Source organism: Lepidochelys olivacea (assembly GCF_965140295.1).
Source record: "Lepidochelys olivacea isolate rLepOli2 genome assembly, chromosome: 19".
Taxonomy (NCBI): Eukaryota; Metazoa; Chordata; order Testudines; family Cheloniidae; genus Lepidochelys; species Lepidochelys olivacea.
The window spans coordinates 8,149,159-8,176,999 of NC_140429.1; the positions used below are offsets into that span (position 1 = coordinate 8,149,159).

The following is a 27,841-nucleotide window of genomic DNA, read 5'->3' on the forward strand; positions in this document are numbered from 1 at the left end:
ATGAAAATAGTTCCATCCCTCCATATAGTCTGGTTAACAGCTATATCGAACATTTTGATAATTAAAAATGTGAAATCTCTCCTTTAGCAGGTAAGCACCCTCTTGGCAGGGTGACCATCGCTCGTTTTGTCAATCTTAAGCATTTGTAAGGTACCCATCACTGTAGTAACTGAGCACCATTTATTCACATTCTGTGTTTGCGGGTTGCAGATCCTAATTCAACCAACTTTGTAGCTGTCCCACACTAAATTTGTTCACACTCCCACCCACCTTATGTGACAGTCATGCCTATTAGGCTGCAGTGCCATGGTTAAAGGTGGCAAAGTGGTAACATCTGCCAGGAAGCCCAGCTAAGGATCTCTCATCGCAGTAGTCTGACCACACTCCGAGGTCAAAATCCAGCAACAGAACATTACTATTGCTAGACACGTCTCTCGGACAGATGAAACGTTGCATATAGATCAGGCCTTTGTTCCCACCCAAGATGCACTGACCTAGCTGTTTTCTTGGCCAGAGTGGCTCAAAGCTATTTTCTTAGATGAGCAAGAAAAACAATTTATTAAGATTCCTTCACCTTCAAAAAAATATCAGATCAAAGCAAAAAAGCGATCTAGTTCCTTGCTTTTCTTCAAAGTCACTATCATGCCACACCTTCTAGCTTGAGAGTCCAGCAACACGGCACTGGGAGAGCAGATGGAGGTACATAGGGCAAAGTGATCATCAATCCTTTATATAGGGCCTTCTCCCACTTCAGTGTCTCAGAGAACCCCAACATAGTCACCTGAAGAAAGAGGGAAAGAACAATATTCATCTGTTGCTTCATGCACATACTTCCTGTTTAAATACATCTCAGTCAGCAAGTTCAATGTATTTGCAGACACTCAAGCGGTTGAACTAGCCCCAACTACTTTCCATCCCGCCAGAGTTTACTGAGCTGCAGAGTACTGTACACGGCACATTTTTGGCCCAGCATCTGCCTATGGTTCTTCACTGGGGAGATTTTTCTTATGGCAGTTTGGAGATGACACAGCCCCCTCCCTGTGCCATTTGCAGTAAGTAGTTTAATAGGGTTTTTCTAGTTTGTGTTGCCCTGTCGGAGTGGTCCTACTGCTTTTTGGGAGTCTTGGCTCATTTCACAGCAAATCAAGTCAACAGAAGCTGGGAACTCTGTGGAAGAAATGCCCCTGTCGGTACTATGTCAGGTTAACAAGCAGTGCTGACGAGTCCTATCCAGCGTTTCTTAGAGAATAACGGTGGCTTAAAGCAAGGTGAACGCACAGAAAGAGGGATCACAATTCCTTTAAGACCCAAGACTAGAAGTAAGGGAAGACAACTTTATATATACTTTCACCAGATATTTAATGGAACCCAGGCTGGGCCATCTCAGCCTTTAGGTACCGAGATGGACTCATGAGATTAATTATCTACTCTTCAGATTCCTTACTTGTGTGCTTGAAGATGGAATAGGTGAAGACAGCTTCAACACACCACTCTCTGGCCAGGTCAGAAAGATGGCATAGACAGTTGATCCTTTAGAAGTGTACCTGAGGAAATATAAGATGGTGTACAGAGGTGTGTAGACCACCAAAAAATACAGAGGGAGACAAGCATCTGGCTTTGTCAGAAGTAAAGCAAAAAGTGCATGCCTCCCCCCCATTAATCAGTCTAGTCATATTGGGAAAGCCAGCTGCATAGGGGTCACCTGCTTTCCTTGCATACCTCAATACTTTGGAGCCACCATTTATCCAGTCAGCAGGGACTGAGGAAAGCTAAACAAAGTCCACATACGCTCCCTAAAAACAAAGGTCACCTTGCAACATAGCCTTGCTTTAAGTTGCTGTGGTCACTAGTGTAGATTAAGCTCTTGTGAAGCTTCATGTTGGTCATTTCATTATTCTCTTTAAAAACACAGTTTAGGTTTGTCGTGTTCTGGTCTCCTTACACACTTACTATACATCTCTTCCTCTGAGGAAATGCAGTTGCTGGGTAACAGCGCACAGATCCATTACACAAGAATCTGGGAAGTAAATACCACCATAATAAGCCAACCACAGGAGTTTAGGGAGACAAAATGCAGTCATGCAACTAAGAATTTTAGCCAAGACCATGGGATTAAACACTCCTACTCAGGAGAAGCACCATGGAATCTTTAGTGTTTTACTTTTGATTTTTTTTTATTTTTAAAAAGCATGGAACAGTCCAATACTCAGAGAGTAGAGGGCGACTTGTGAACCAACGTCTTTCTAGTGTTTATTTTTCTTTGGAGCTCTCAGAGTAGCGAGCTCAACCCTTCTTTGCTCATGAGACCACAGCCTGAGATGGGTCTGTTTCAGAGTGGTCTTGTGTAAAGTAATTCTTACCATGCATCAATTGTGGTGTTCTCCATCTGCACCCGCCACGGCTTAGAAGCATAAATTGCCTCCCCATTAACACGCAGCCATTTTCCAAGGGACAGAAGCCTTTCTTGAAAGATTGGAACAATCACCCCTTCTTTTGTAGGGCCCACATTGAGGAGATAGTTGCCTCCAAAACTCACAGTCTGCACTAGTTCCTGTGACAGACAGGAACACAACGTGAATCCACTTTACTTTCCCTCTTGACTATGAAAGAAAGAACCTGCATAAAAGCTTTATTCACATCATCCCTGCTACTTTAGCCATCACCCTGTCATACTGTTTTGCCAGATAAGTAGACAACCTCTAATCCACAGCAATCCCCCTGTTTATATTAAAATGTTCTTACTGAGATAATACTTGATTCATCCATGAGCTCATTGACTTGCATGTTGCTTCGATAGCCCCAAGACAGTTTGTCAATAGACGTGCACATCTCCCATTTGTGCTGTGGCAGGGTGCCCGGCTTGTATTTATCGGCACAGTTGTAGTATCCTCCATGATTGCAGGAGCAGTTATTGCACCAACGGTCATTTACCACAACGGTATCCTAGAATGAGGAGAGACAGTTCAGAGTAGAAACCGTTTTGACTTAGACACTCAATCCTTCTACTGCAGTGTTTCAAAGGAACAAGTTTGTGGGTTTTGTTCTGGGATCTTTGGTAACTAGTCTCCCGATAACGACAAGTACATTCATTATTTTTGATTAAAAGGTCAAATGCTTTAGATGCCCTCAACAATTTATATGCTTTGACTGACCCTAAGGGTTTTTGACTTAGATTCTGCCAGTAGTAGAAGCTGCCTGATTTTCCATATTTATGTAATGGCCAGAAGACATGAAGGAAATGCAGATAGCAGTACCTTGACAGGACTATCATTATAAAGCCAGGCAAGGAAAGAAGTAGAGTTCCAATATGTGTCCGGACCCTCCCAGTCACCATCTGACCAAACCAGATCTGGTTTATACCTAGGAGACAGATGAATGTTACTAGAAAATTTAACATTCCCACTTCTGGCCCAGCCGAAAGAGAAGACTAAACTTCATAAGCAAGAATTAAAAATACTGCCTTGTGACAATTATCTTTGCTTTCACATGCTTCTCCTATTGTATGACATAGCCAGGAAATTTGCCTGGTGGGGGAACAAAAACACACACCCATGAGGGAGATCCTTGCTGCAGCATAGGATGGGAGTATCATTCATACCCAAAGTGGGGGTGTAGCACTAACAAAAGAGGGTAAGTGCAAGTTGTCTCCATGCAGGCATAATGGCCAGTAAATAACATTGAGGAAAAAGTGCTCCCAACCACAGATAGCTAACATGATCCCCTTCTCAGACCACCTCAAATCCCAAATTGCTGCTGTAGGAAGGCGAGATCTGCCTTGTGGTTGAACAGCAAATATTAAAGTGTCTCCCTTCCTCTGCCCCACATCCTTATCCCCCTAACAAAGAAATACAGTAATATTCAGGGGCGCTAAAAGGTTGCAGCTCTTACCTTAAAACAAGATCATAAAGCTCTGGCATAGTTTTTGAAATGACAAAATTCTGTGTCTTGAAGCCATTTTTTTTGTCATCTAAATACAAAGGATTAAACCACTCTAAGAGAGAATGGTACAGTCCATAGCGTATGTTCCTTAAATATTAAACAAAGAAAGGAAAGAGATGAAAGTTGGGTTAACAAAAAAGTACCAGTTTGAAAAAAAGATCTCTCTGCATATTCACTACACTTGTGAAGCTTACATTAAAAAAAAAAGAGAGAGTCACAAGCACCTACTATTGTAGTATTCAGTGCCGAATCTGCATTAGAGAATGCTATATCTAGTCATAGGTTTCAAAATACTTCCAAAAGGTGGGTAAATATCACACTCCTTTCCTCACATATGAGAGAGACTGAGTAACTTGCCTAAAGTCACACAGTGACTTAGTGGTAACGTCAGGAATATAGCCCAGGTTGTCAAACTCTGATTCCCATGCCCTATTCCCTGGATCTTGCCGCCATCCTGTAGGAAGCCAACAGGAGATTTGGGTACGAGAGTTCTCTTACCCCGAGGTAAAACAGTTTTGTTGAAAAGTATGTGCTTAGGGACAAATTTATCAAAAAGAACTAGGAGACACTAATGGGCATCTAATTCAAGAACTGGAAATAGTTCTTGGGTAACAAAGTTTTGCCAGTATGTACAAGAGCAGTGACATACCTTTCTCTGAGAGCTTGTCCCAGTTTACCCACTAAGTCTTGATGGGGCCCCGTATCCACAGAATTCCAGTTCCAGGACACAGGAGACCCCCAGTTTGTGAAGCCCTCATGATGCTTTGTAGTCAGCACCACATACCTGCGGAAATCAAAGCCCCTTGTTCAGACGGAAATAGAACCTACCTAAGATACTCCAAATCCAAGAGCTGTCTCAGATTCCTTTTCTGACTGTACCTGTTTGCAAGTTCTCTCCTTTGCAAGAGTTTGCAAGAGTTAAGGAGTTTTAAATGAATTTTAGTGCTGATAAAAAGGTGACAGATTGATTCACTACTTGTGTTCTGTCTGCATAGGGTAACAAATGCCTTGCCCTCAAAGTGGAGGGAGAACTTCTAAGGGCAAAAGGGTAAACCTAAGAATAAAAATCAACAGTGCTGTCAGAGTGGCATCTTTCAACAGCACTAAATCCACTTTCAAAGTTAGACACATTAAAGCCACTGAGTGATAAACCACCACTTCCAAGTGCTTCCATGGTTCCAGTGAACTTAATGATTTTGAGAATCATTTTACAAAATGAAATCATTCTTGCTTTGTGTAAGTTTGTAGAAACCATATCTCACTAAGGCCTCAGAAAGGGACTGTCCATTGGCTAAAAGAGGAAGCAGCTACTCAAGTAAATCACCTGACGTCTGCTCTGGTGGAAGGCAGCAGAAACCGGTTCCCTCTGGCTCTAGCTTTGATTAATGCAAGATTTAAAATCCATGAATGTGTTCCTTTCCTGGGAATGATGCATCCTCAGGGTGCTACAATATAGGGGTTGGCCCCAGCAGGGAAATGTACTCCTTGGTTCCTATAGTGTTTGTGGCACCTTAGAGACTAACCAATTTATTTGAGCATAAGCTTTCGTGAGCTACAGCTCACTTCATCGGATGCATCTGATGAAGTGAGCTGTAGCTCACGAAAGCTTATGCTCAAATAAATTGGTTAGTCTCTAAGGCCACAAGTACTCCTTTTTTTTGCGAATACAGACTAACACGGCTGCTACTCTGAAAACTATAGGAACCAGGGTTCTGCCCTATGTACGCTCTGCCCACTGGAGTGGCTCTGGATCCTGGGATGGAGCAGACCAATGGCCCCTACAGATGTTTTACGTGCACAAAGGTCACCAGTGACGGAACCCACTGAACTCCTGCCCCAAGGGACCCCCCTGGACCCTTCTCCCGCAGCAGAGCCCAGGGCCACCCTGCCCTCACAGACCCTATCTTCTATTCCCCTCCCCACCCAGCTACTGCTTGTTCCGCCCTTGGGGGTGCCCCCTTGCCCTGGTTTGCACTCTCAGCCCAGACCCTAGGCTACACCCCATTAGAGACCAAGGGGCCCCTCGCTCTCCCCCAAGCCACCAGTGCCGACACCCACCCCCCCACCTCCGCTCACCCGCAGGCCACTCCCCATTAGAGACCAAGGGGCCCCTCACTGCCCCCCAAGTCACCAGTGTCGACACCCCCACCCCCACTCACCCGCAGGCCACTCCCCCTTAGAGACCAAGGGGCCCCTCACTGCCCCCCAAGTCACCAGTGTCGACACCCCCACCCCCACTCACCCGCAGGCCACTCCCCCTTAGAGACCAAGGGGCCCCTCACTCTCCCCCAAGCCACCAGTGCCGACACCCACCCCCCCAGGCCACTCCCCCTTAGAGACCAAGGGGCCCCTCACTGCCCCCCAAGTCACCAGGGCCGGCTCCCGCCCCGCGCCCAGGCGCGCCCGCCGGGACTGACCTGGCGCCGGCCTGCTCGAAGAGCCAGGCCCAGTAGCGCGGGCTGAAGTCGCGGGCGGTGAAGCGCGGGGCGAAGTCGGCGTAGCTGGTGTTGGGCGGGTAGTGCTCCCGCACGAAGCGCTCGTAGTCGGCGCGGCGCTCGCCCTGCCAGTGCCACCAGAACCACTCGGAGCCATAGGCCGGCACCGAGAACACCCCCCAGTGCACGAACACCCCCACCTTGGCCTGGTCGAACCACGCCGGCAGCGGCCTCGCGTCCAGGCTGGGCCAGTCCGGGCTGTAGCGGGGCCCGCCGGCCGCCCCGGCTGCTGCCACCACCACCACCAGCAGCAGCAGCAGCCCGCGCGCCTCTCCCAGCGACGCCATCTTGCCCAGGCCCCGCCCTTCCGCCAACGAGACGGGAGCCGAGACGGGCCAGCGCAAGGCGCCCAGGCGCTGACCACGTGACGGGCACCGTCCACGTGACGAGCAGGGCCGGCGCCATTGCTAGAGAGGCCCTGGCCAGGGGATGTTGCGCGGACAGGCCGTCGCCAGCGAGGCCAGGGCCACGTGCTGCCCCTGGGATTGTCTCAGCTCAGGCACTGAGGCAGAGGGCAGGTCCCGGGAGCTGGGGGGCCCTGGGAGCCCCTGCACCACAGAGGGCATCACCCTGTGGGGTGACCCACGGGCACCCGGCCGGCTGGGCCTGCCCCCGGCGTCGCTCTAAAGCTTGGCTCTTTTGCCCACAGAAGCAAGTTGGTCCAGTAAAAGATATGACCTGAGCCAGCTTGTCGCTCTAGTGTCCTGAGACCAACACAGCTACAATTCAGCAGATAACCCATGTAGTGCAGTGACATCCATTTTGCAAAGGCATCCTTATGTGTATGGTAGCAGCCACTGGTAGCAAACAGCAGAGGCCGACAACAACACGGCATACAACCACTTAGTTACTCTAGGGCAGGGCTGGGCAAACTACAGCCCGGGTGCCGCATCCAGCCATCCAGACGTTTTAATCCGGCCTTCTAGCTCTTGCCAGGCAGTGGGATCCAGACCCTGCACCCCTGACCCCCTCCCGCACCCCAACCCCCTTTTCCCAGCCCTCATCCCCCTCCCACCCTCTGAACCCCTCCATCCTAGCCCAGAGCAACCTCCTGCATGCCCAACCCCTCATCCCCTGCCCCAGCTCAGAGCCCGCACCCCCCGCTGGAGCCCTCTCCCCTCACCCGCAACCCCCTGCCCCAGCCCAGAACCCCCTCCCACAGCCTGAAGTCCTCATTTCTAGCCCCACCCCAGAGCCCACACCCCAGCCAGAGCCCTCACCCCCTCCCACACACCAACCCCCAATTTCGTGAGCATTCATGGCCCACCATACAATTTCCATACCCAGATGTGGCCCTCGGGCCAGAAAGTTTCCCCACCCCTGCTCTAGGATTTCTAAGCCACAGAGAAAATATTCTTTATTCTTACTCTGTGTAGAGTTTAACTATTAAAACAAATAAGCCATTTAATGATGTGCTAATAGATTTACCATGGCAGTTTGCAAGCTAAATACAACATAGTGGTTTATAGTATGTAGCACAAGAGGCATATTTACATATACTACTGCAGGTAAGTTTACGTGCATGACAGGTCAATTATTAACAGCCCAAGTGTGCTTTGTTAAGTTTCAAATGTTGTTCTCTCGTGTTTGTCAGGAGTTGGGAGGCCGATGTTATAATCATATTAATATGCTGCACCCAAGGGGGCAAATTCAGCACTGGTGTAAAGTAGGTGCAAGTCTTTATGACATGCTCTTGGCCACATGTACTGACTGGTGCTTGTGTTCATAGAATCATAGAATATCAGGGTTGGAAGGGACCTCAGGAGGTCATCTAGCGCAACCCCCTGCTCAAAGCAAGACTGATCCCCAATAGCAGGACCGATCCCCAATATTTATTTTGCTTGTGTTATTTTGCCAGTGTCCAGTTGACATGTTCTGCAAAAGATACTTATGGAATGTCTTATTTCCTAGGAACAAATATCTTGCCTGCCTAGAGTAGAAAACATCTTCAGCACGTACTGCATTTCTGGACAAAACAATACAGCACCTTCTTAAAACAGCTTCTCAATAATTCCAGGCAAAGGGCTTAATTCTTCTTTGGTGCAGTCCTGGTATAGTCAGTGAAATTACACAAGGGATAAATGTGCCTCCTTAGTTGGATGAGAAATAAACCACACTCATACATTTCCTTTGAAACCATACTTGGCTGTAAATGTTCCTGGAATACAATCAAACTCCTAAACACTGAGGCTCTCAGACTGCCCAGTTCCTCAAAGCTACTTAGGCACCAATTGATTTCAGTGGAAGTCAGGAGTCTGAATACCTTTGAGTATCTAGGCATAAGACCCACTGAGGGCTCCATCCTGGACAAGGTGCTCAACTTCCACTGAGTTTAACAGGAGTGTGGGGCTCTCACCACTGCTGCGGTGTGCTCGATGCCTTAGCATATTGAACCACAACTGCATATAAAGTGTTGCAGTCCCAGCAGCTGAGTGGCCACAGACCACCCTTGTGCTGCAGCCACGTGGGTCAAAGCACATTTTCCTTGGGCCAGAACTTAATTTTAGAGTAGGGAGGAAAGAGGTCATTGACTACAAGATAAGTGGGTCAAGGAGATCACTGGTTGACACAGTTGTGGACTAAGTCTGATAAACTGGGAGGGTTGCCCTAAAATAGCGGGGACTGCTTCTGTTGTTTATCCATCCATCCATGGTGTTTGTAGCGCACCCATCACTGTAATATCTATGAATGCCTGCTATGCTATCATTGTAGGATTCGTATGGTAGAGTTGGTCCAGTCTTCCTTTGGTTGGGTTTATCTGATCTTTAGAAGGTAGGAACCATCAGCCCAGATTTTTAAAGGTACTTAGGCAGCCAATTCCCTTGGAAATAAATGGGAATTAGGTGCCTAAATACCACTACAAATCTGGGCCCATGTCTTTTACTCACTAAGTAAAGTCCCAGGCACAAGGAGGGTGCGGTCTGCAAATGTTTCATAATACCATTACAGCCAAATGACTTCATTTCCCAGGCAAGGCATTCAGTCATGAATCCTCCCAGGAGCTACAGAGAAAAGCAGCTTTAGATTTTCTTCCTTTTCAAAGAAACAATCCAAAATCTGTCATATGTTTCCTGTGTCAAAGCTCAGGCTTTCAGCAGATTCATGTGTGTGTTGTACACAATGTCACCACAGATGGTTTCTATCGGTAAGGATTTCAGAGTGCTGTCTGCTTCTGGGGTCGGGGAGCTCTCTGAGGTGATCACCTTCTTTCTGAACCGCGAGCTGGTTTTCCTCAAAGAGGAGCGCAGCTCCCTGCTTCGGAGGGCGTACACAATGGGATTCACCATGGAGTTCACCAGGCAGAGGGTGCTGCAGAAGGCGAACACCTTTCTGATGTGATCATTCAGGCTGACGAAGAGGCTGTACATCATGAGAGCCAGCACTGGGGACCAGCATGTCATGACAACTGCCAGGACCATCACTAATGTTTTGGCGAGCGTGACGTCCATCCTCATCTTTGCATTCCGCTTCCCAGCCTGGCTTTGGCGTTTCTCCATGTACACTGTGTGCTTATGAGCCTTCCACAACACCCGGACGTAGGTGTACACTATACACACCAGCAGAATCATTACCAGGCAGATCCAGCTTGACAGATACTTGCTATCAACAAAGGGAAACAGCTCAGAGCAGGCTGAGTTTAGCCTGCAGCAGTTCCACCCCATTAGAGGCAGGAAGGCAGTGATTATGGTAGCTATCCACATCACAGCCATAGCCACCACAGCCCTTTTCCTCGTCACGATGACCTTGTATTCCGATGGCCGATAGATACAGACATAGCGGTCAAATGCCATCAGCAGCAAGCTGCCCAAGGACGCTGTGAAGGACGTGTTGACCCCTCCGAGCTTCAGCAAGAAGATCTCTTTAGAGGAGTCAGTTCTGTTGAAGACATGGAAATCAAGAAAGCTGCAGACAAATACAATGCTGGCCAGGACATCTGCTAGGGCCAGGCTGCTGATGAAGAGGTAGGAAGGCTTTTTCCTGATCTTAGGGGAAGCAAATATCAGATACAACACCAAAGAGTTTTCCAAAATGCACAGAATCCCACAAATGGAGCACAGTACAGCTATGCTTGTTTTCTGAGCGAAGCTATTAAGGACCATGTAACATTCCATGGGCATGGTATTCATGCCGCAACTGGACACTTTTGCAGTTTCATCCACCTGACATCTCCCCATCATGATTATCCAGGCTCAAAAAGCTTTCCAAAGAGCTGGGGTTTCCTTGGTGAGCCTTCAGATGCTGCTCTGAAAAAAAGATGTAGAGGAGAAAAACTTACATTTGTACTCAGCACAAAGAACAACAGACACAGCTAAAGGGACACGAAACAGTCAGAGAATACCCCCCACCCCCAATGCAAAGGATTTGAGACCATACAAAGGAGAAAAGAGACCAGTGAGAAATATTTCTAGGTTCTCTGTTCAAAGAGTTGTGTAACACTGGATGGGCAAGGGTAGTGGCAGTGGGGCAGACATAGGGGATGGCATATCTAAGCTGTCAGTTCAAATCCTGCTGCTCTTACTAAGGTGAGTAGTTCCACTGACTTTACTGGGATGACCCATGAGATTAGAATGAGCCAGATTTGATCCCAAGTCACTAGAGATCCAGAGCTGTTACCCTCTGATGGTCTCTGTGAAAAGAGTAGGTGATTTCAGTCTGCTCTTGGCACTAATAACAGGTTTCAGAGTAACAGCCGTGTTAGTCTGTATTCTCAAAAAGAAAAGGAGTACTTGTGGCACCTTAGAGATTAACCAATTTATCTGAGCATTAGCTTTTGTGAGCTAGAGCTCACTTCATCGGATGCATCCGATGAAGTGAGCTGTAGCTCACGAAAGCTTATGCTCAAATAAATTGGTTAGTCTCTAAGGTGCCACAAGTACTCCTTTTCTTCTTGCCACTAAAATATCTTTGCTGTTAGTCTCAGCAGAAATGCCCTGGATTCCATTGTAGTCACCACGAGGGGGCAGTAATAACAAAGCTTCTTATTTGGCAGGTCACTGTACATATTATACTGTAGGCCAGTGGTTCTCAACTTTTCCAGACTACTGTACCCCTGAAGCCTGAGCCCTGCTGCCCAGGACTGAAGCTTAGCTTCAGCTTTGCAGGGCCCCCTGTGGCATGGGGCCCCAGGCAGTTGCCCTGCTTGCCACCCCCTAATGCCAGCACTGCACATGCAACCCCCCCTAAATCCATCCCGCAGCCCCCCTGAGGTCACAACCCCCAGGTTGAGACACTCTGATCTAGATGAGTTGACATACCCCCTGGAAGACCTCTGCATACCCCCAGGGATACATGTAGCCCTGGTTAAGAACCACTGCTGTAGGCTATATGGTGTGACATACAGAGTATTGCCAGTTCCAGGCATTCAAAAATCATGAAATTTGTAAAAATAAGTTTGCAGTTCTTTGGATTTGCCTTCTGGTTTTTGAGCCTCTAGGGTTGCACTCAGGTCACGTTTTGAAGCTTTTCTGTACGATCATGAGGGCTGAAAAATTACTTTAAAAAAATACAACAGCTGGTATTGTCATGTAATAACATAACTCCAGGAGCTGTGCTTTATAAAAAACATCAACTATTGTGAGACTTATATTGCTTCATCACCCTAATATCTGAGTACTTCCCAAGTATCTAAAAATAGAAACCAATGCTCTTTCTTACTTCCCAGGTTGTAGGAAAAATAGCAGAGTTGGTGAACGGGTTATTTTGCGTGTTAGTTGTGTAGTGTGAGCGAGTGTGGGTGAAGAATTTATTGAGGGACAGGTAAGTCAAAGCCATGAATTTTGCATTTAGGGCCTGATCCAAAGCCATTGAAGTAATGACTTTCTATTGACTTCAGTGGGTTTTGGATCAGGCCCCTTGGTTCTGAAAGTGGTTAGATCTGTGGTCATTCTTCTCTCTTGTGGCCGTGAGTTCCACAGTCTAGATAGAAATCCTGTGCAAGTTCTGTGTCAGGTGCTCACAAGGTTCACTTCTTCCACCACTGGAATGCAGACACTGCAGGGGTGGAATGTTGCAGCTATTTAGCAGCACTGCACAGCAGCTTAGGACAGGTAGGGAAGAAGAATTTATCTAAGGGCACGTCTTCACTGGGAACTTTAAAGAGCGGCTGTGGCTCTCCTTTAACATGGCTGGTATAGTCGTGGCATAGCGCTGGGAGAGAGCTTTCCCAGTGCTCTAAAAAACCCGTCTCCACGAGGGGAGTAGCTACCAATGCCGTCTACACTGACACTTTACAGGGCTGAAACTTGCAGCGCTCCAGGGAGTGTTTTTTTACACCCTGGAGAGAGAAAGTTGCGGTGCTGTAAAGTGCCAGTGTAGACAAGCCCTAAGTGAAACTGCAAGGGGAATTTAGGGGGGTAGATTGTACACTGATACAGGGCTCAATTAATAAAGAATTAAAGGAGGATCATTTAATTAATGCAGATCAATCTGGAAAACAGATCCAGTCCAATTAACCTGATATTTTTGAATTAGATGACAAGTTTGGTTGATAAAGGTAATAGCGTTGATGTAATATACTTAGACTTTTGTAAGGCATTTGGCTCGGTACCTCGACACATTTTGATTAAAAACTAGAATGATATAAAATTAACAAAACAATGAGGAGTCCTTGTGGCACCCTAGAGACTAACAAATTTATTTTGGGCATAAGCTTTCATGGGCTGGAACCCACTTCATCAGATGCCTGGAGTGGAAAATATAGTAGGCAGGTATGTATGTGCTGTGTATTTATACCTGCCTACTGTATTTTCCACTCCAGGCATCTGATGAAGTGGGTTATAGCCCACAAAAGCTTATGCCCAAATAAATTTGTTAGTCTCTAAGATGCCACAAGGACTCCTTGTTGTTTTTGCTGATACAGACTAACATGGCTACCACTCCAAAACCTGTCATAAAATTAACATGGCACACATCACATGGATTAAAAAGTGGCTAACTTATTGGTCTCAAAATGTCATTGTAAATGGGGACTCATCAGCTGGGTGTGTTTCCAGTGGAGTCCCAGTGGGATTTGTTCTTGGCTCTACGCTATTCATTTTTATCAGCAACCTGGAAGAAAACATATACTTATCACTGATCAATTTGCAGATAACACAAAACGTGGGGAAATGGTAAATAAATGAAGAGGCCAGGTTACTGAATTAGAACAAACTGGATCACTTGGTACTCTGGGTCAAGCAAGCAATGTGTGGTTTAATACAGTTAAATGTATACGTCTAGGAACAAAGAATGCAGACCCTGCTTATATAATGGGGCTCTATTTTGAGAAGCAGTGACTCTGAAAAGATGTGTGGGTCATGATGGATAATCCACTGAATATGAGCTCCCAGTGTGATGCTTTGACCAAAAGAGCTAATGTGATCTTTGGATGCATAACCAGAAGAATCTCCAGGAGGAGTGGAGAGTTATTTTACTTCTGTATTTGGTACTGGTGCAACAGCTGCTGGAATCCTGTGTCCAGATCTGGTGCCCTCAATTCAAGAAGGATGTTGATAAATTGGAGAGGGTTCAGAGAAGAGCCACGAGAATGATTAAAGGGTTAGAAAACCTGCCTTATAGTGATAGACTCAAGGAGCTCAATGTATTTAGCTTAACAAAAAGAAGATTAAGGGGTTACTTGATCACAGTCTATAAGTACTTACACGGGGAACAAATATTTAATAATGGTATTTTCAACCTAGCAGAGAAAGGTCTAACATGATCGAATGGCTGGAAGTTGAAGCTAGACACATGCAGACCAAAATAATGTGTACATTTTTGACAGTGAGGGTAAATAACTATTGGAACTATTTACCAAGGGTTGTGGTGAATTTTCCATCACTGCCAATTTTTAAATTAAGATTGGATTTCGTTTTAGAAGAGGTGCTCTAGTAATCATTTTGGGGACATTTTCTGGCCTGGGTTATCCAGGAGATCAGACTGATGGTCACAGTGGTCCCTTCTGGCCTTGGAATCTATGAACAATTACCTGAATTGGAATATGGTTATACCCCAAGAGCACACAGCATCTTTTCACAAGTTCTCTGAGATCTTTAATAACAACAAGTGATTAGGACCTGGGATTTACATTTCTTCCTAAAGTAGCCCATTTTTAGTATTCCTGACAGAAGATTAGAAAGTGCCATTCCAGTTCCTGGGACTCAATCCAGCTATTTTGGGAAAACAAGGCACAGATTGAAATATTTAATCTTCATTAAGGACATTTCCATTATGATGATTATTAATACCTAGCTCTTATCTAGCACTTTTCATCAGTAGATCTCAGCGTGCTTATGAAAGAGAGACAGTTTATTTTATCTATTATGGTTTTGTAAATCTCAGCCATACTGAAATTGTATTTCTTTCCCTTCAATCCCTCGTGCTGAAGATGAATTATAGACACTTCAGATTTTCTGTTCAGTTGATTTCATCCTTGGCCATTAGAATGCCACACAAATCAAAACCCTTAAACACATTTTAACATCTAAACCAGCCAAGTATATTGGTCATAAAACAGAGAAAGAACCATAACTTTCCACAGCTGGATGCAATACACACAATGGCCCCGATCCCGAAATGTGATCAGCACAGGCAGATGGTGAATCTCTAGATTCCTGAACCCATGGGGATCGGTTACAGCACAGGGCTGGGGCGCAGTGAGTCTCAACAGCACCACTTCTGAGCAGGATAGGGTTTAGGACAGTGTTTATTGAGAGATTTAATGGAGTACTGATGCACTGAGCTTTCCAGTTACAGAGCCGGCGTGTCTGAGATCAGCAGACGCCTGCAGGAAGCTAAGGGGCTGGAACGCCCTCATCATCTCTAGCAGCAGATATTCTGATTCTGTCCCAGATCTTACAGGTATGGGGAAAGCTCACTATGCCACAGTCCATGCTGGACCTTGCTTTGGGAATCCAGGACTTCGGTCTGCAGGGTTGTCAATCCAGCTTTTTACACCAGCACTGAATTTACTCTTTGAAAACCAGTTCAGGAGTCTGGGGAAGGGAGTTCGCCAAGTGTGCGCACACACGCGTGTGTGTGTGTATGTGTGTGAGTTGAGAGACAGACAGCACTCCCAGGATGAAAGTCTCTTGTGTGCGGCAGACAAAGTTACAAGGAAACTGCCAACACTCCTCCTTTGCTGGGTGGAGGTATTTCCTAGAAATAAAGCATATGAGTTCAGTCATATCTGGAGCCTGCAGCTCCCCAGTCCCTCCCACTCCCAGAACCCATGGAGATCCTTTGAGGAGTTCTTTCCCGCTTATGAAGCAAACAGCTGAATTTCTCACCAGCTCCTCATGATTGGGGTTTAATTGTCCTGTTTCCTCCAGCATGAGGAGGAGGAGGTGGGAAAAGGGGATTATGGATAGATTTGAAGGAAGCAGCTGAGGATGCTTGATAGACAGAGCGAGGGAGATGGTTCCAGTTCTCGGGGCAGCGTGAATGAAGGTGGGAAGCTGAGGGTGAAAGAGAAAGGAAAGAGTTGGGAGGAAGGCAGGGATCTAGGGGGTGTCACAGTTGCAGGACTCACTGCACCTCGCTCCCCCTTTCGTCTCTCTGAGTGCATCTCCTGAGCTATTCAACCTGGTGCCTACACCTATCTCGGGGCCAGGGGTGGTGTTTGTCATAGAATCATAGAATATCAGAGTTGGAAGGGACCTCAGGAGGTCATCTAGTCCAAGCCCCTGCTCAAAGCAGGACCAATCCCTAATTTTTGCCCCAGATCCCCACATGGCCCCCTCAAGGATTGAACTCACAACCCTGGGTTTAGCTGGCCAGTGCTCAAACCGCTGAGCTATCCTGTCCTGTGGTGGCCCCGCAGAAAGCTTCATTCCTGTGCCCATACCAGTGCTGTCACACCATCACGCCAGGCAGGGTGGGTATGCATCCCAATTGCCATTGCACCAGGCGGGGCGCGCGGGTCATTTTGGCTTTCTCTCTGTCTATTTCTAGGGACAAGCAACAGAATTCTTGCTGTCTCGGGAAGTGCTATTGCCTGGATTGCAGGGGCTTTATGCCACTGCTGCTCGGGGTGGAACTCCATGATTCTCCCACTCTAAAACCCGGCCCTGGGACGCAGCACTCTGTGGATCAACTGTGCTTACTCTGCAGATCTGAGTACAGATCCTGCAGTTCTTCCCTTCAGGAGCCTGTGACCTGTGGTGTACAGGGACCACATACCCTTCTTAAAATCACAGTATGATTTCTTTAGCAGCTGGAATAAAGGAATAGAAAATAAATAGCATTTTAAAACAACAGACAGGCTACATGCATGTCTAGAGTCCTGCTATCCCCTGATGATGACCTAGGAAGGCCTAGCTTCTGCAGATACCCCCAGCAGGCTCTTTTATGAGTCTCTTCCCTCTGGTTTCTCCCAGTGACCCTTCCTCCCTCTCAGAGAGTGTCCCTCTCTAAACCCTCTCTATGGTTCTTTGTTCTCCTGCATTCCTGGGCCTTTTCCAAGAGGCTGACTGGAGACAAAGGCAGAATCAAAGATAATAGTTCAGGCATTGTCCCTTAACAGCTGCTAAGTGTTTGTTGAGAGGTGGCTGTCCTCTCACCTGTCTTTACAGACATACATCTAGCCAGTTAAACCATGACAGTCATTCAGAAAACATCCCAATAACCAGGCCAACATACGGGATCAAACTATTACAGGGAGAAGGGGAAAGGAGAGACGAGATGCAAAGGGGACAAAGGCAATATAGGTCAATGGTAATGCATGAATTTAATGTGGTAAGAGACAGGAAGCCATTTCATCTGGCACCACCCTCGCTCTCATGCATGATGTAGCTGACACATTAGGAACCTGTGGGCAGAAAGTAGTTTGATGTCACTATCGAACAGGCTTTAAAATCTGTTTCCTGGGGAGACCTCAGAACCCCTGGAGCTGGCTGTGGGTAGCTGAGAGAGAATTTTAAATTTCTGCCTGGAGCTGCAGGGGGCATTTTAAAGGGCCGTAACAGAGACAGGACCATTTGAAAATGTCTCTGGATAAATGTTGTAGACAGGTAAATCTGCTGTGCATGCATCTATTAGGGACAAAGAGGCTACAATGCAGGGGAGGAGCGAAGCACCAAAACCCCACAGGAGGCTTCTCATATCTGCAGCTGCAAAAGGGACACGGGAACTAGAGATGGGCCCAATCCCCAGCTGTGGTTAATCAGGGTTGCTCCATCGAGATTAATGGGATGATGCCCATTTACAGGATCTGGCCCCCAAAACCTAGATCTGGGCAGCCTTAAACTTTGGGGGAGATTGGAATCAGATGTTTTCCAGTGCTGCACTTCTATGATTCTTTATAATGGGCCACACCAAAATGCTGGATCATGTCTGCACTTTATTAACCAGCCCAAGGGGTGGCTAATGTTTCTAGCACAAGATGCACGCTCTCAAAAACAGGAAATCCTGAGCAAATCCACTTCTTCATTTGAGACTCTAGGCCTTAGGGACTTTCCTTTCTTCTCCTAGGTGGCTTGTTTCCGAGAGAGAGAAAGAGAGAGAGTAAAATCCCTTCACACTTTCAAACAGCCGCTTCTATCACTTGGTGATCTGTTATCCCCATCTCTGCTCAGTGATCACATCTCCAGGAAGACAATCAAAAGAAATACTCAGAGACTTTAAGGTCAGAATTGACACTGTGATAACCTAGCCTACAAAGCCACTGTCCTGGCTGGCTGTGACCAAATCCTCTGAGAGGAAGAAAAACTGTTAATTGCCCATGGAAAGAGCATTCTCCAGCTTGCTTGAGGGATTATCCAACAGCAGCTGGAAGGGGTTTAGGAGATGGAGGTTTCTGAGGTTTTTCAGAGGGAGATGGAGCCTTTCACTTCAAGGTCACCACATCCAATCCATGTTGGTAGTGACCAAAAGCCGTTATCTATTATGCATAGGCACAAACCATCAGATCCATGTGTCTGTCAGTCTAAGTACAGCGAGATGGTGGGTTTCGCTCTAGATCCTGGTGGACAGGCCTCCAGATGGCAATAATCACCATCACTATAGCACCCCATCGATGGCTGCAGCCCTGAACCCCAGCGCATTGGCCATCCTGAATCCCAGCCCTGAACATTGGAGTTTCAGCTGTTAGTGGAAAATGTTTTCAAGTTGAAAGCACTGGCTGCATCTTTCTCACGCGAGGTTAAAAATCCCCAGGCCCTAAACACCTGCAATATTCTTTGAAAAGAGGAAATGTCCAAAGAGAGTAAGCCACAGAAGAGACAAGCAGTTATTGCAACAACTAGCAAAATACCACAGAAACAAACAGGGCTGGTGGGGGAAAGTGAGGGGGGTGGAAGAGGACCTGAGCAGTATTTGCTGTGGATTGATGAACTGCTGGAGGTTTCAGGTATTTGTGCCTGATGGCCATGCGGTCTCCCTCAGTGACCTTTTCAGTTAGATGACTACAGCAGCCATAGCTAGCAAATGGGGGACAGGAGGGAAAGCGACGGAAAAGGTCTCGAAGACTTTTCCACACAAAGACTTTAGCACTGACGGGTGATTTGTAGTTTCCATCCCCAGATGATTCCCCTTGTTACTTTCACCCCGCCTCCCCTGTCACACTAAACACTGCAATTGCTTTGGTTGCAGGACATACCCCGTGCTAGTAGGTGTCATTGTCCATCCAGCTCAGTTTTATATTGGGCCTGATCCAATGTTTATTAAAAGAACAATCTTTTGACTTCAAGGGATATTGAATAAGGCCCATGGCATAGAGCTGTCAAGTGCAGAGGTGCAGAAGGGCTGTGGCTGAGAAGAGTAACCCAGGTGATTAGGGGGCTGGATAGACCAAAGTATAAAGAAAGAGTAAAACAGCCAAATAGGAATATGTTGGCTAAACACAGAGTGTGGAGGGAGGGACACCGGACGGTCAGACGCACAAGAAGATAATACAGTGGACAGAGAGATTTGTTCAAGAGGCATAATCAATGTCTGTGAGTATCTGAAGCCCGTAAATACCATGGGCTCAACAGAGGGCTCCTGACACAGCAGAACCAGCATGTTCCTGCTGCCTGGGACAGAGCCCAGCTTTGTGGGACCTCCTTGCACATCCCTGCATGGTGGAGGGCCGGTCAGGGCGGGTGGGGCCCAGGCATGGTTAGAGGGTTAGAGGGTCCTTGCCATTCTGGGGTCTCCATGAGAACAATGGGAGTTTTGCTTGAGAAAGGACTAAGGGTGAAAACCAGCACAAGGCCTATGCAACAGTCCAATAGGGCTTATATGGGACTCAGGTGGTTTCTAAGGCCATCTCTACAGGGAGGTGGATTTCATCCTGCACATGGAACCTGAGTCAGGAACTCAGGACTTGGCTCCAAATAGTCACAGAAGCAGGACAAGAAGAATAAAGTCTGTGATGTTTTGGGATTAGCTAACGTTACAACGCGGAGATGGACCCAGAACAAAGCCCCCAAATCCGAACACCCTCCATAGTCTCGGGAAGTTGGGCCCAGATCTGAACTCCATGTTTCAGGACTATCCCGGCTATAAAATAACCCCAAGAAGCTGGTAAGAAATAGAGGAGGTGAGCTGGAGCGAAAGGAGAACAGTAGCTTTAATAAAGAGTGAATGGCCTGAGGTAAAACAGATAAGTGCTGATCCTGCCTAGCGGAGGTTCCTACAGCTGAGGGCCATTACTTCCCTGCCTCAGCGCATGTCCAGAGATATTTACTCTACAAACACTGGGGCTTGATCCTACTGTTATTGAGATCAAAGGCAAAACTCACAATGAGGTCCAAGGCAGCAGGCTTGGGTGCCAAGTTAGCCTTAACATATCACCCTTGGAGCTTTGAGCTGCATGAAATTTCCCCAGCTCCCACGCAGAACTAGAAAGGAACCTGTTCCTGAAATACAGGTAGAGGAAACTGTTGTATCACACGGGCCCAGTAAAATCTTGGGGAAAGCATCGGTGCCGCTGAGCACTGTGACGACAGACAGACCGATGCACGTGAAAGCGTAGGCCCTGACCCCATGCGCATGTTCTGCTTTAAGCACGTCAACAGGAATGTTCCCGTGCATCAAGTTAAGTAAGTGGGTCAGTTGCGGAAGGAACAGGGGCCGAAGTGTTATCTTCCAACGTTCTGAATACAGCAGCTAACCCTTATCACAAATCAGCCCATGCAGAATGTTTTGCACAATCGCCAGAAAGGGGTACATAACGTTCATTCCTCAGGACAAACCTGTCTCCTTTTATTGGCTGCAAAAGGAATCTTCAGGGACAGGTGGCTTTGAAGGAAATCAGACTTTGCCAGTTGAAAAAGCAGGACTGAGGCCCTTTCAAAAAGAGCAAGATAATCGCTCAACGGTCTTCTTTGGATCCCAGGTTTCTGTCAGCGCAGTCGCTGCTGAAACAGTGCCACAGGTGGTGGGCAGGTCTCCTGGAAGGTGCACAGACACAGCAAGGGTTCAGCGGTGTGTGAAAAGGCACAGGGACGCTGTGGGAAGCAGGAGAATAGGGAATAGCCCAGGAGTGGCCAAACTGCGGCTTGTGAGCCACATCATGTGGCTATTTTACAGTTACAGTGCGGCTCACAGAGCCCCCTACTCCCCCGCCTATCAGACTGGGAGTAGGGGGGAGCTCGAGGCTTCCGCCCTGCGGTGGGGTGATGGGGCAAGGGGCTTCTGCCAGAGACGACAGGTACCTGCTGGGAGCTGGGGGGGCACAATTTAAAGGTTTGCTCCCCCCAACAGCTTGAGTCACACCCCCACTCTTATCCTCAGCGGCCCCTCCCTACCGCTCCCCGGTGTTAGCCCCGCCTGGAGAAGCAGTGGCAAACACCTGGGAGCTGCAGGGAAGGGGTGCTGCTTTTGCTCCACAATGAGAGGCAGCAGCAAAAGCAGCATCTCTCCCTGCAGCTCCCAGCTGTTTGCTTCTGCACCTCCCCAGGGCCGCAGCTCCCAGCTGGCCGGCTTCAGCAGCGGCCATGCGGGGAGGGGGGCCCAGTGGCACCATGTGACCAAACGGGGCCTTCAAACCCTGGCAAAAATTGGCAGGACAGATGACACCACACGTCACCTCTGACTTCTCCCCAGCAGGGAGGGATTCTTGGGGCTTCAGCCCCAAGGGGTGCGCCTGCCAGGTCTCAGGATGTCAGCAGGAGCAGGTCGGAAGCCCTGAGCCCCAGCAGGCACCTCTCACTCAGCTGAAGCCCCGGCAGGTGCGCCCTGGCTCTCAAACTTCGGAAGATTGTTGTCTATGGCTTGCAGGGTCGGTAAGTTTGGCCACCCCTGGAACAGGCAAAGGGAAATGACTTGGCAGATCCTGGGGGAAGTGGTCAATTACAGAGGAGATGTACTTATGTTAAATATTATTTATTATTACCAAAATACAGTTTTTCACCCGTGGATCTCAAAGCACTTTACACAGGTGGAAAAATCCACATGTTAGATGGGGAAATGGCAGAGCTGGGACTAGAACCTAGGTAGGAAAAGCTGTGCTGGGTGTTACAGGTAAGGGTGAGAAATTTCAATCTGACATGGAAAGCAGTCGGAGGCCTATGATAAAAGGAAAAGGCAATCCATACACAAGGAAGGAGCCAGTCAGCGAATGTGGGTGATTTTTCCCCCCTAGAAGTTTCTGTTCTATAAATAATTTCCCCCCCATTAATATCTCTGTGGCTGGCTCCCTTAAGCAATTGCTTAATCATCTGTGTAGGAGGAGTCTCACTCACATCCTCTTAGGGAGACTCTCTCAGCCTCCAATGCAGCTATAACGATCAATGCCTTAATATTGTTTGGCAACACTGATTCCTCCGGCACCTCGAATCCACACAAGCTAAAGTATGGTTGGATCCCAGAGCCTTGTGTTGGAGTAAGAACTGTGATTCTGCTGCTCTTAATGACGCTGCTTATGGCAGGGTTATAGGGCATAAGGCAATTTGAGAGGTGGCTGCCTACATCTCCGGAGATTAGTCACCAGACCAACTCTCAATATATGCTCTGGTGACCAATAAAATCTGTTTAACGGGCTCACTCCTGCCCCCACTGAAGTCAGTGAGAGTTTTGCCACTTGACATCAGCGGCAACAAGGTTAGGTCCAATATTTATATTTGGGAAACACCCTCCAGCATACAGAATTGGTGTTATCTTTAACATTCCACCTTGAGGTTTTCCAGAAGCCGCTCACTTGAATGAAGTGACACATGTACACTAGGTGAGAACACATTTATGTCTAGAGATGGGCTCAAATCAAAAGCCTTGATTTGAACACCTTAGAAATGTCCTGGGCGCAAGCCAAACCCTAGGCTGAATTTCACTGCCAGGCCTAGTCACTCTGGTCCCAAGAACTCCTGGACTTTTGGTAGAAAAACTGGATCTCATTTATGCAGCAAGCATCCCATTGTGCCAAGGAATTTATGCTCTGATTGCCCCCTTCTTGTTTACGGCAGCTGTTCTTGGAAACATGCCACATGCAGCAGAGCAACATTAACTACTGCATGCTGATATTGAACCTGACAACCTGCTCTTCTCTAGAGAGAGCGACGTCATGCCACTAGATAAATTGGGGCATGTCTGAGAGCTCAGTGGAGGCAGGAAGATTAGCAGCAACCTCCTAACTCCTCTTATTCCACTTGGGTTTCTAGAAAAGGAACAGCTTCTTCCCACAAATACAGCACAGCCTTGATTATCCAAACCTCTGCGGCCAAAACCCAACATTACCCAAATCACGGTTACCACCTTTGACATCTATGCATTCGACTGAAAATTCCCTTCCTTATCTGAAACGTCGGTGATCTGAACATTTTCAGTGCTCCTCCCACATCAGCCAGAGAATGGAAGTCGTACTGCGTATCAGAAAAGCAAAATTAAGGCCGCAGGACCTTTGTGATGGACTCACAATACAGGCACCAGACCCCAAATGTTTTTAAATCAACTAAAAAATGACTTCTAATAGGATGAGAGTTTCACTACTTATTTTGTGAGGAGCCTACAGAACAATGGGAGCTTTCTGGAAAATCAGATTTTTATTAACAAGATGAAAGATGGTTGTGCGGTTGACGAAACGGTGCAATGCGTCAAAAGCTATGGGTTATATTACTCGCTCTCTGAGTCTGGGCAAGTCATTTGCTGTACGCTTGCCTGTGACTCATTTTCCTTTTCAGTAGAATGGAGATATTGCCACCGAAATCACAGAGAGGCGGTGGCACTAACATGCCCTGAGTTAGTCAGTGTTATGGCACTAGAAGGGCAAAGTGCTATTATAAAATGTTTATTTCGGTAAAGTGTCAAACTGCAGCATGTTTTTAGCGGGGGGTGGGGAGGCGGGGAATCTGTCTAATGCAGTCCAGCACACACTGATCTTCCCATCCATATTGTTGAGACATTATCTCTGTGCTATGGGTGCTGGGAAGGAGGTAGTTGATATACGGAAGAGGAGCTGATGGAGGCAGCGTACAGCAGGGTGTTGAATTACCTCGTTGGCTATCCCCTTGCTTTTTACAGTTGAAGCTTGTGGATTAAGCTGCCTAAAGCCACCGTTCCCCTCCGCTGAAGTCATTTGGAGTTTTCCTATTGACGTCAGACCCTGAGTGCCGGATTTACAGAAAAGCTCAGGTTCCATTTAGGCACCTAAACAAGTGCCTAGATATACAGAAGAGTTCAGCACATTGGGTTCTGAGTGCTTGAAAATCTGTCCCTAAATTAACAAAGTTTTTTTTACATGGGAATATAGCTTTAACTTGTGCAATCAGAAAATACACCCATGTTTGGACAGTGCCTACCACTATGGGATGGGCCTCTAAGCATTGTGATAGCACTAAAAAACTTATTATCACCACCACCACCTCACTGCCCTTAGCATGATTGGGAGCGAGCTTAAGAATGAACAGTACTTTGAATAATTTCCCCGAGGTGTGAGACAAAATCTCCCTCTAGCCCCCACCCCCCAACATCAGACATGCAGCTCTTATCCCACCTCTGTTGCATAGCATAAGGAAGATCTCACTTCTCCGTTTTCACTGAATTCCCCCCGATCCTCATCCCCTCTCTCAAGTCCATGATAGAAAGGGCTGCATCTTGCTCCAAGCCTAGATCAGTTTAATTTTGTGTATTTACTACAGGACTCCAAAATCAAAGAGAATATCCTAGGACCAGATTCCCCTCCTGCGCCCCGGTCCATCTTTCTTGGCAACTGGGCTGTTTGACATTGTTTGGACATACACATACCTAGAGTGTGTCCTTCTTCTTGCCGCCTGACAGTGGCTAGTGGCACCAACAGCAGAGAATGAGGAAGCATCAGCTTCCAGGGCACAGGAGTAGAAACATCAGGGGCAATAACACAAGTAGAATGCCCCAAATGGTCCCCTATCCGACAGTAAAAAAAGATCTATCTGACTTTAAGATTAAACTCGATAAGTTTATGGAAGAGATGGTATGATGGGATAACATGGTTTTGGTGATTAAATATTCATGGTAAATAGGCCCAATGGCCTGTGATGGGATATTAGATGGGGTGGGATCTGAGTTACCCAGGAAAGAATTTTCTGTAGTATCTGGGTGGTGAATCTTGCCCACATGCTCAGGGTTCAGCTGATCGCCATATTTGGGGTCGGGAAGGAATTTTCCTCCAGGGCAGATTGGAAGAGGCCCTGGAGGTTTTTCGCCTTCCTCTGTAGCATGGGGCACGGGTCACTTGCTGGAGAATTCTCTGCTCCTTGAAGTCTTTAAACCACGATTTGAGGACTTCAATAGCTCAGACACAGGCGAGAGGTTTTTTGCAGGAGTGGTGGGTGAAATTCTGTGGCCTGCGTTGTGCAGGAGGTCAGACCAGATGATCATAATGGTCCCTTCTAACCTAAATATCTATGAATAAGGATGAAAAACAACCAGTTCATAGGCACACGCTGACTGAGGGTTGTCTGCACTGCAGTGGGAGATGTGATTGCAGCACACGTAGACATACCCAAACTAGTTTTAATCCAGATAGTGCAAGTACCAATAGCAGTGAAGTTGCAGCAACATGGACTTCAGCAAGGGCTAGCTACCGGAATAAGGACCCAGCATCCTGGCTTTTATAGCCCATGCTGCTGCTGCTTCGCTGTCACTGGTACTCAGGCACAGGTGCCGCAATCACACCTCCAATTGCAGTGTAGACATGCCCTAAGTGACAAGCCTCTCTCTGTTACTCAAAAAAAGAAAAGGAGGACTTGTGGCACCATAGAGACTAACCAATTTATTTGAGCATAAGACATCTCTGTTACTCAGCGCTAGTATTTATAGCTGGGCTTTTCATAAGGTCTCATCCTATCACAGTAAAAATGTAGGGCCCAGTTTTGCTGCCTTTACTCACATTGAATAATATCTTACTTCTCAGGTAGTCCCCTTGGAATCTCGCCCCATTTTCAAAGGAGAGCAGAAAGGTGCTGCCGTGCCTCTGCTGAGCCAGCGAAAAACAAACAGAAACCCCCCTGGGCATGTGTAAAACAAGGCACTGCAGGCATAATCATAGAATATTGGGGTTGGAAGGGACCTCAGGAGGTCATCTACTCCAACCCCCTACTCAAAGCAATCCCCAATTTTTGCCCCAGATCCCTAAATGGCCCCCTCAAGGATTGAACTCACAACCCTGGGTTTAGTAGGCCAGTGCTCAAACCACTGTGGATTATCTTGCCAAATGGAAATGCTGGAAGCCCCCATCTCTTGAGACATTGAAAACTAGACAGGAGAAAGCAACAGACACTATTCTATGGCAGTTCCGAAGACAGAGTGAGGAAAAGAATTTCCACCCAATTGTACATACAGCTTGGTTACCAGTAACGGGAAAAGTATCTGACAGTTTCATGGGTTTATGGCTCAGTATTACAGACTGTGAAGACTGCTAGCATATGGCAACAAGACCATCATATTTTTAAGTTTGATTCTGATCCCACTTACACCAGTGGGTAATTCCATTGACTTCAGTGGATGTTTAATCTAAAGGAGAATATGGCCCCTGTGATTCATTTCAGCTATCAAACTTATGCTGCATTGTTCAGAGTAGCATAGGTTTCTCTTCTCACTTGTAATAGTTTCTCTGCTTATTGAGACACTATGCAATTCATACAAATTAATCAATATCACAGTTAATTAGAGTAACATTACATTAATGCTGCTGTGATCAATGTTCAGAAAGCACCATGAAGATGTAATATTCTTCATTCAGATAGGTTATCATAAGCCCTTTTCAGAGCTTTGAGATGTTTAATAAAGTAACACACTTTTTAATGCTCAACAGTTAATAAAAACAATTAAAAGAGTTTGTGTGATACATAATCATCACCACCACCAATGCACTAACTCGTCTCCCTCTGGCTGTTTTAAATATTAAAACACCTTTGGCTTTGTATATATTTTAATTTTAATATGATTTATAGTTTCCATCTAGGAAATGTTTTGGCATTTTTCTGGATATTAGCTAATCATCCGGGCTTGTCTAAATGATCCTCTCAAAGACAGGCCTGTTGTTTCTGAAGTCCTTGACGTTAAGAAAATGGCAGAAATTCAGTATTGAATGGTATTTTAAAAAACAATTCTCTCATGCAAAATATGTGCCGGTATAAGAACAGCATTTGCAGATGAAATACAGTGATAAAGCGTCGCAAAGTAATGCTTCTGTTATTACACAACAATCTACAAGTACTGAAGTATAGTAAGCCTTAGCCTTTGTGTAGGACTTTTGAACTTCAGAGAGAGCTATACAAACAGATACCATACTCAGTGCTTCTAACTGGATAGATAATATTTGGCAACAACTCTGAGGTTTCTAAAGTAATTATTCATAAAACAAGAGGAAAACAAGCCAATGTAGATTCTGGCAGTTTGAAGATCTACCTTTAATGCTCTCATGAAGAAAACATTCCCTATAAACATCAGTTCTCCCACGCCAAGCGTTACTTTGCATTGCAGTGTGTCTGAAATAATACAGGACAAGGAGCCCATCAAACAATCAAAGGTGAATTCTGCCCCCTCCCAAAATGATAATGCACCTCTCCGAACCCTCAGCAAAATTCTTCCAGACCTTGTGTGTGTATCAACACCGCTGAATTTTAAGGCGTGGCATGCTTTATTGTGGGAAGAAGGGGAAAAAAAGAACTTTGCATGAAATATATACCTTGGGGACAGTGAATGAAATCTACTCACATGGTTTTGCTTGGGTGTCAGGCGGGAGATGCTTTTGGGACTTCCCATCCTTCCAACTGTCAGTGTATCTTGTACAGCTGTGCACTGGTGAATGCTGCTTTCTCCTCTATTCTGACTTCCGCTCTGGTTCTGCTTATTCTTCCCCTGGGTAGAAGTTTGTGTTAGTCCCTTCCCCAATCTCTCACTCTTCTTTATGTTCTCTTGGTGGAAAATATGTAATAAGTTTTTCCTTCCCTCCCCACTTCCTCTCTGGGTTTTGTGCTCTGCCTTTCTGGTCATTAGAAGAACTGTAGTGATGGATGTTTAAAACCTGTCTC

The 27,841-nt window shown here is 46.6% G+C and overlaps 2 protein-coding genes across 2 annotated transcripts; both read right to left on the minus strand.

Annotated features, from left to right (window-relative positions):
• Window positions 1-492: 492 nt before the first annotated feature.
• Window positions 493-6,839, minus strand: FUCA1 (alpha-L-fucosidase 1; the record flags this gene model as incomplete). The annotated part of the gene is given in 9 exon segments (XM_084652184.1): window positions 493-781; window positions 1,445-1,544; window positions 2,361-2,551; window positions 2,743-2,943; window positions 3,255-3,360; window positions 3,889-4,026; window positions 4,589-4,723; window positions 6,357-6,773; window positions 6,775-6,839. Coding segments are annotated over 9 exon segments (1,494 nt in total). The 3' UTR covers window positions 493-640.
• Window positions 6,840-7,879: 1,040 nt separating this feature from the next.
• On the minus strand, window positions 7,880-27,609 carry CNR2 (cannabinoid receptor 2). Its single transcript, XM_084609692.1, has 2 exons — window positions 27,525-27,609; window positions 7,880-10,678 (listed from the first exon to the last, which is right to left on the minus strand). Exon 2 carries the CDS (start codon window positions 10,610-10,612, stop codon window positions 9,518-9,520), a length of 1,095 nt encoding a protein of 364 aa, XP_084465818.1. The 5' UTR covers window positions 10,613-10,678; window positions 27,525-27,609; the 3' UTR covers window positions 7,880-9,517.
• Between the last annotated feature and the right edge of the window lie 232 nt (window positions 27,610-27,841).

Bases quoted from the DNA above. Each gene is read 5' to 3' on its own strand.
- CNR2 (XM_084609692.1), bottom strand. From the start codon at position 10,612: ATGATGGGGAGATGTCAGGTGGATGAAACTGCAAAAGTGTCCAGTTGC.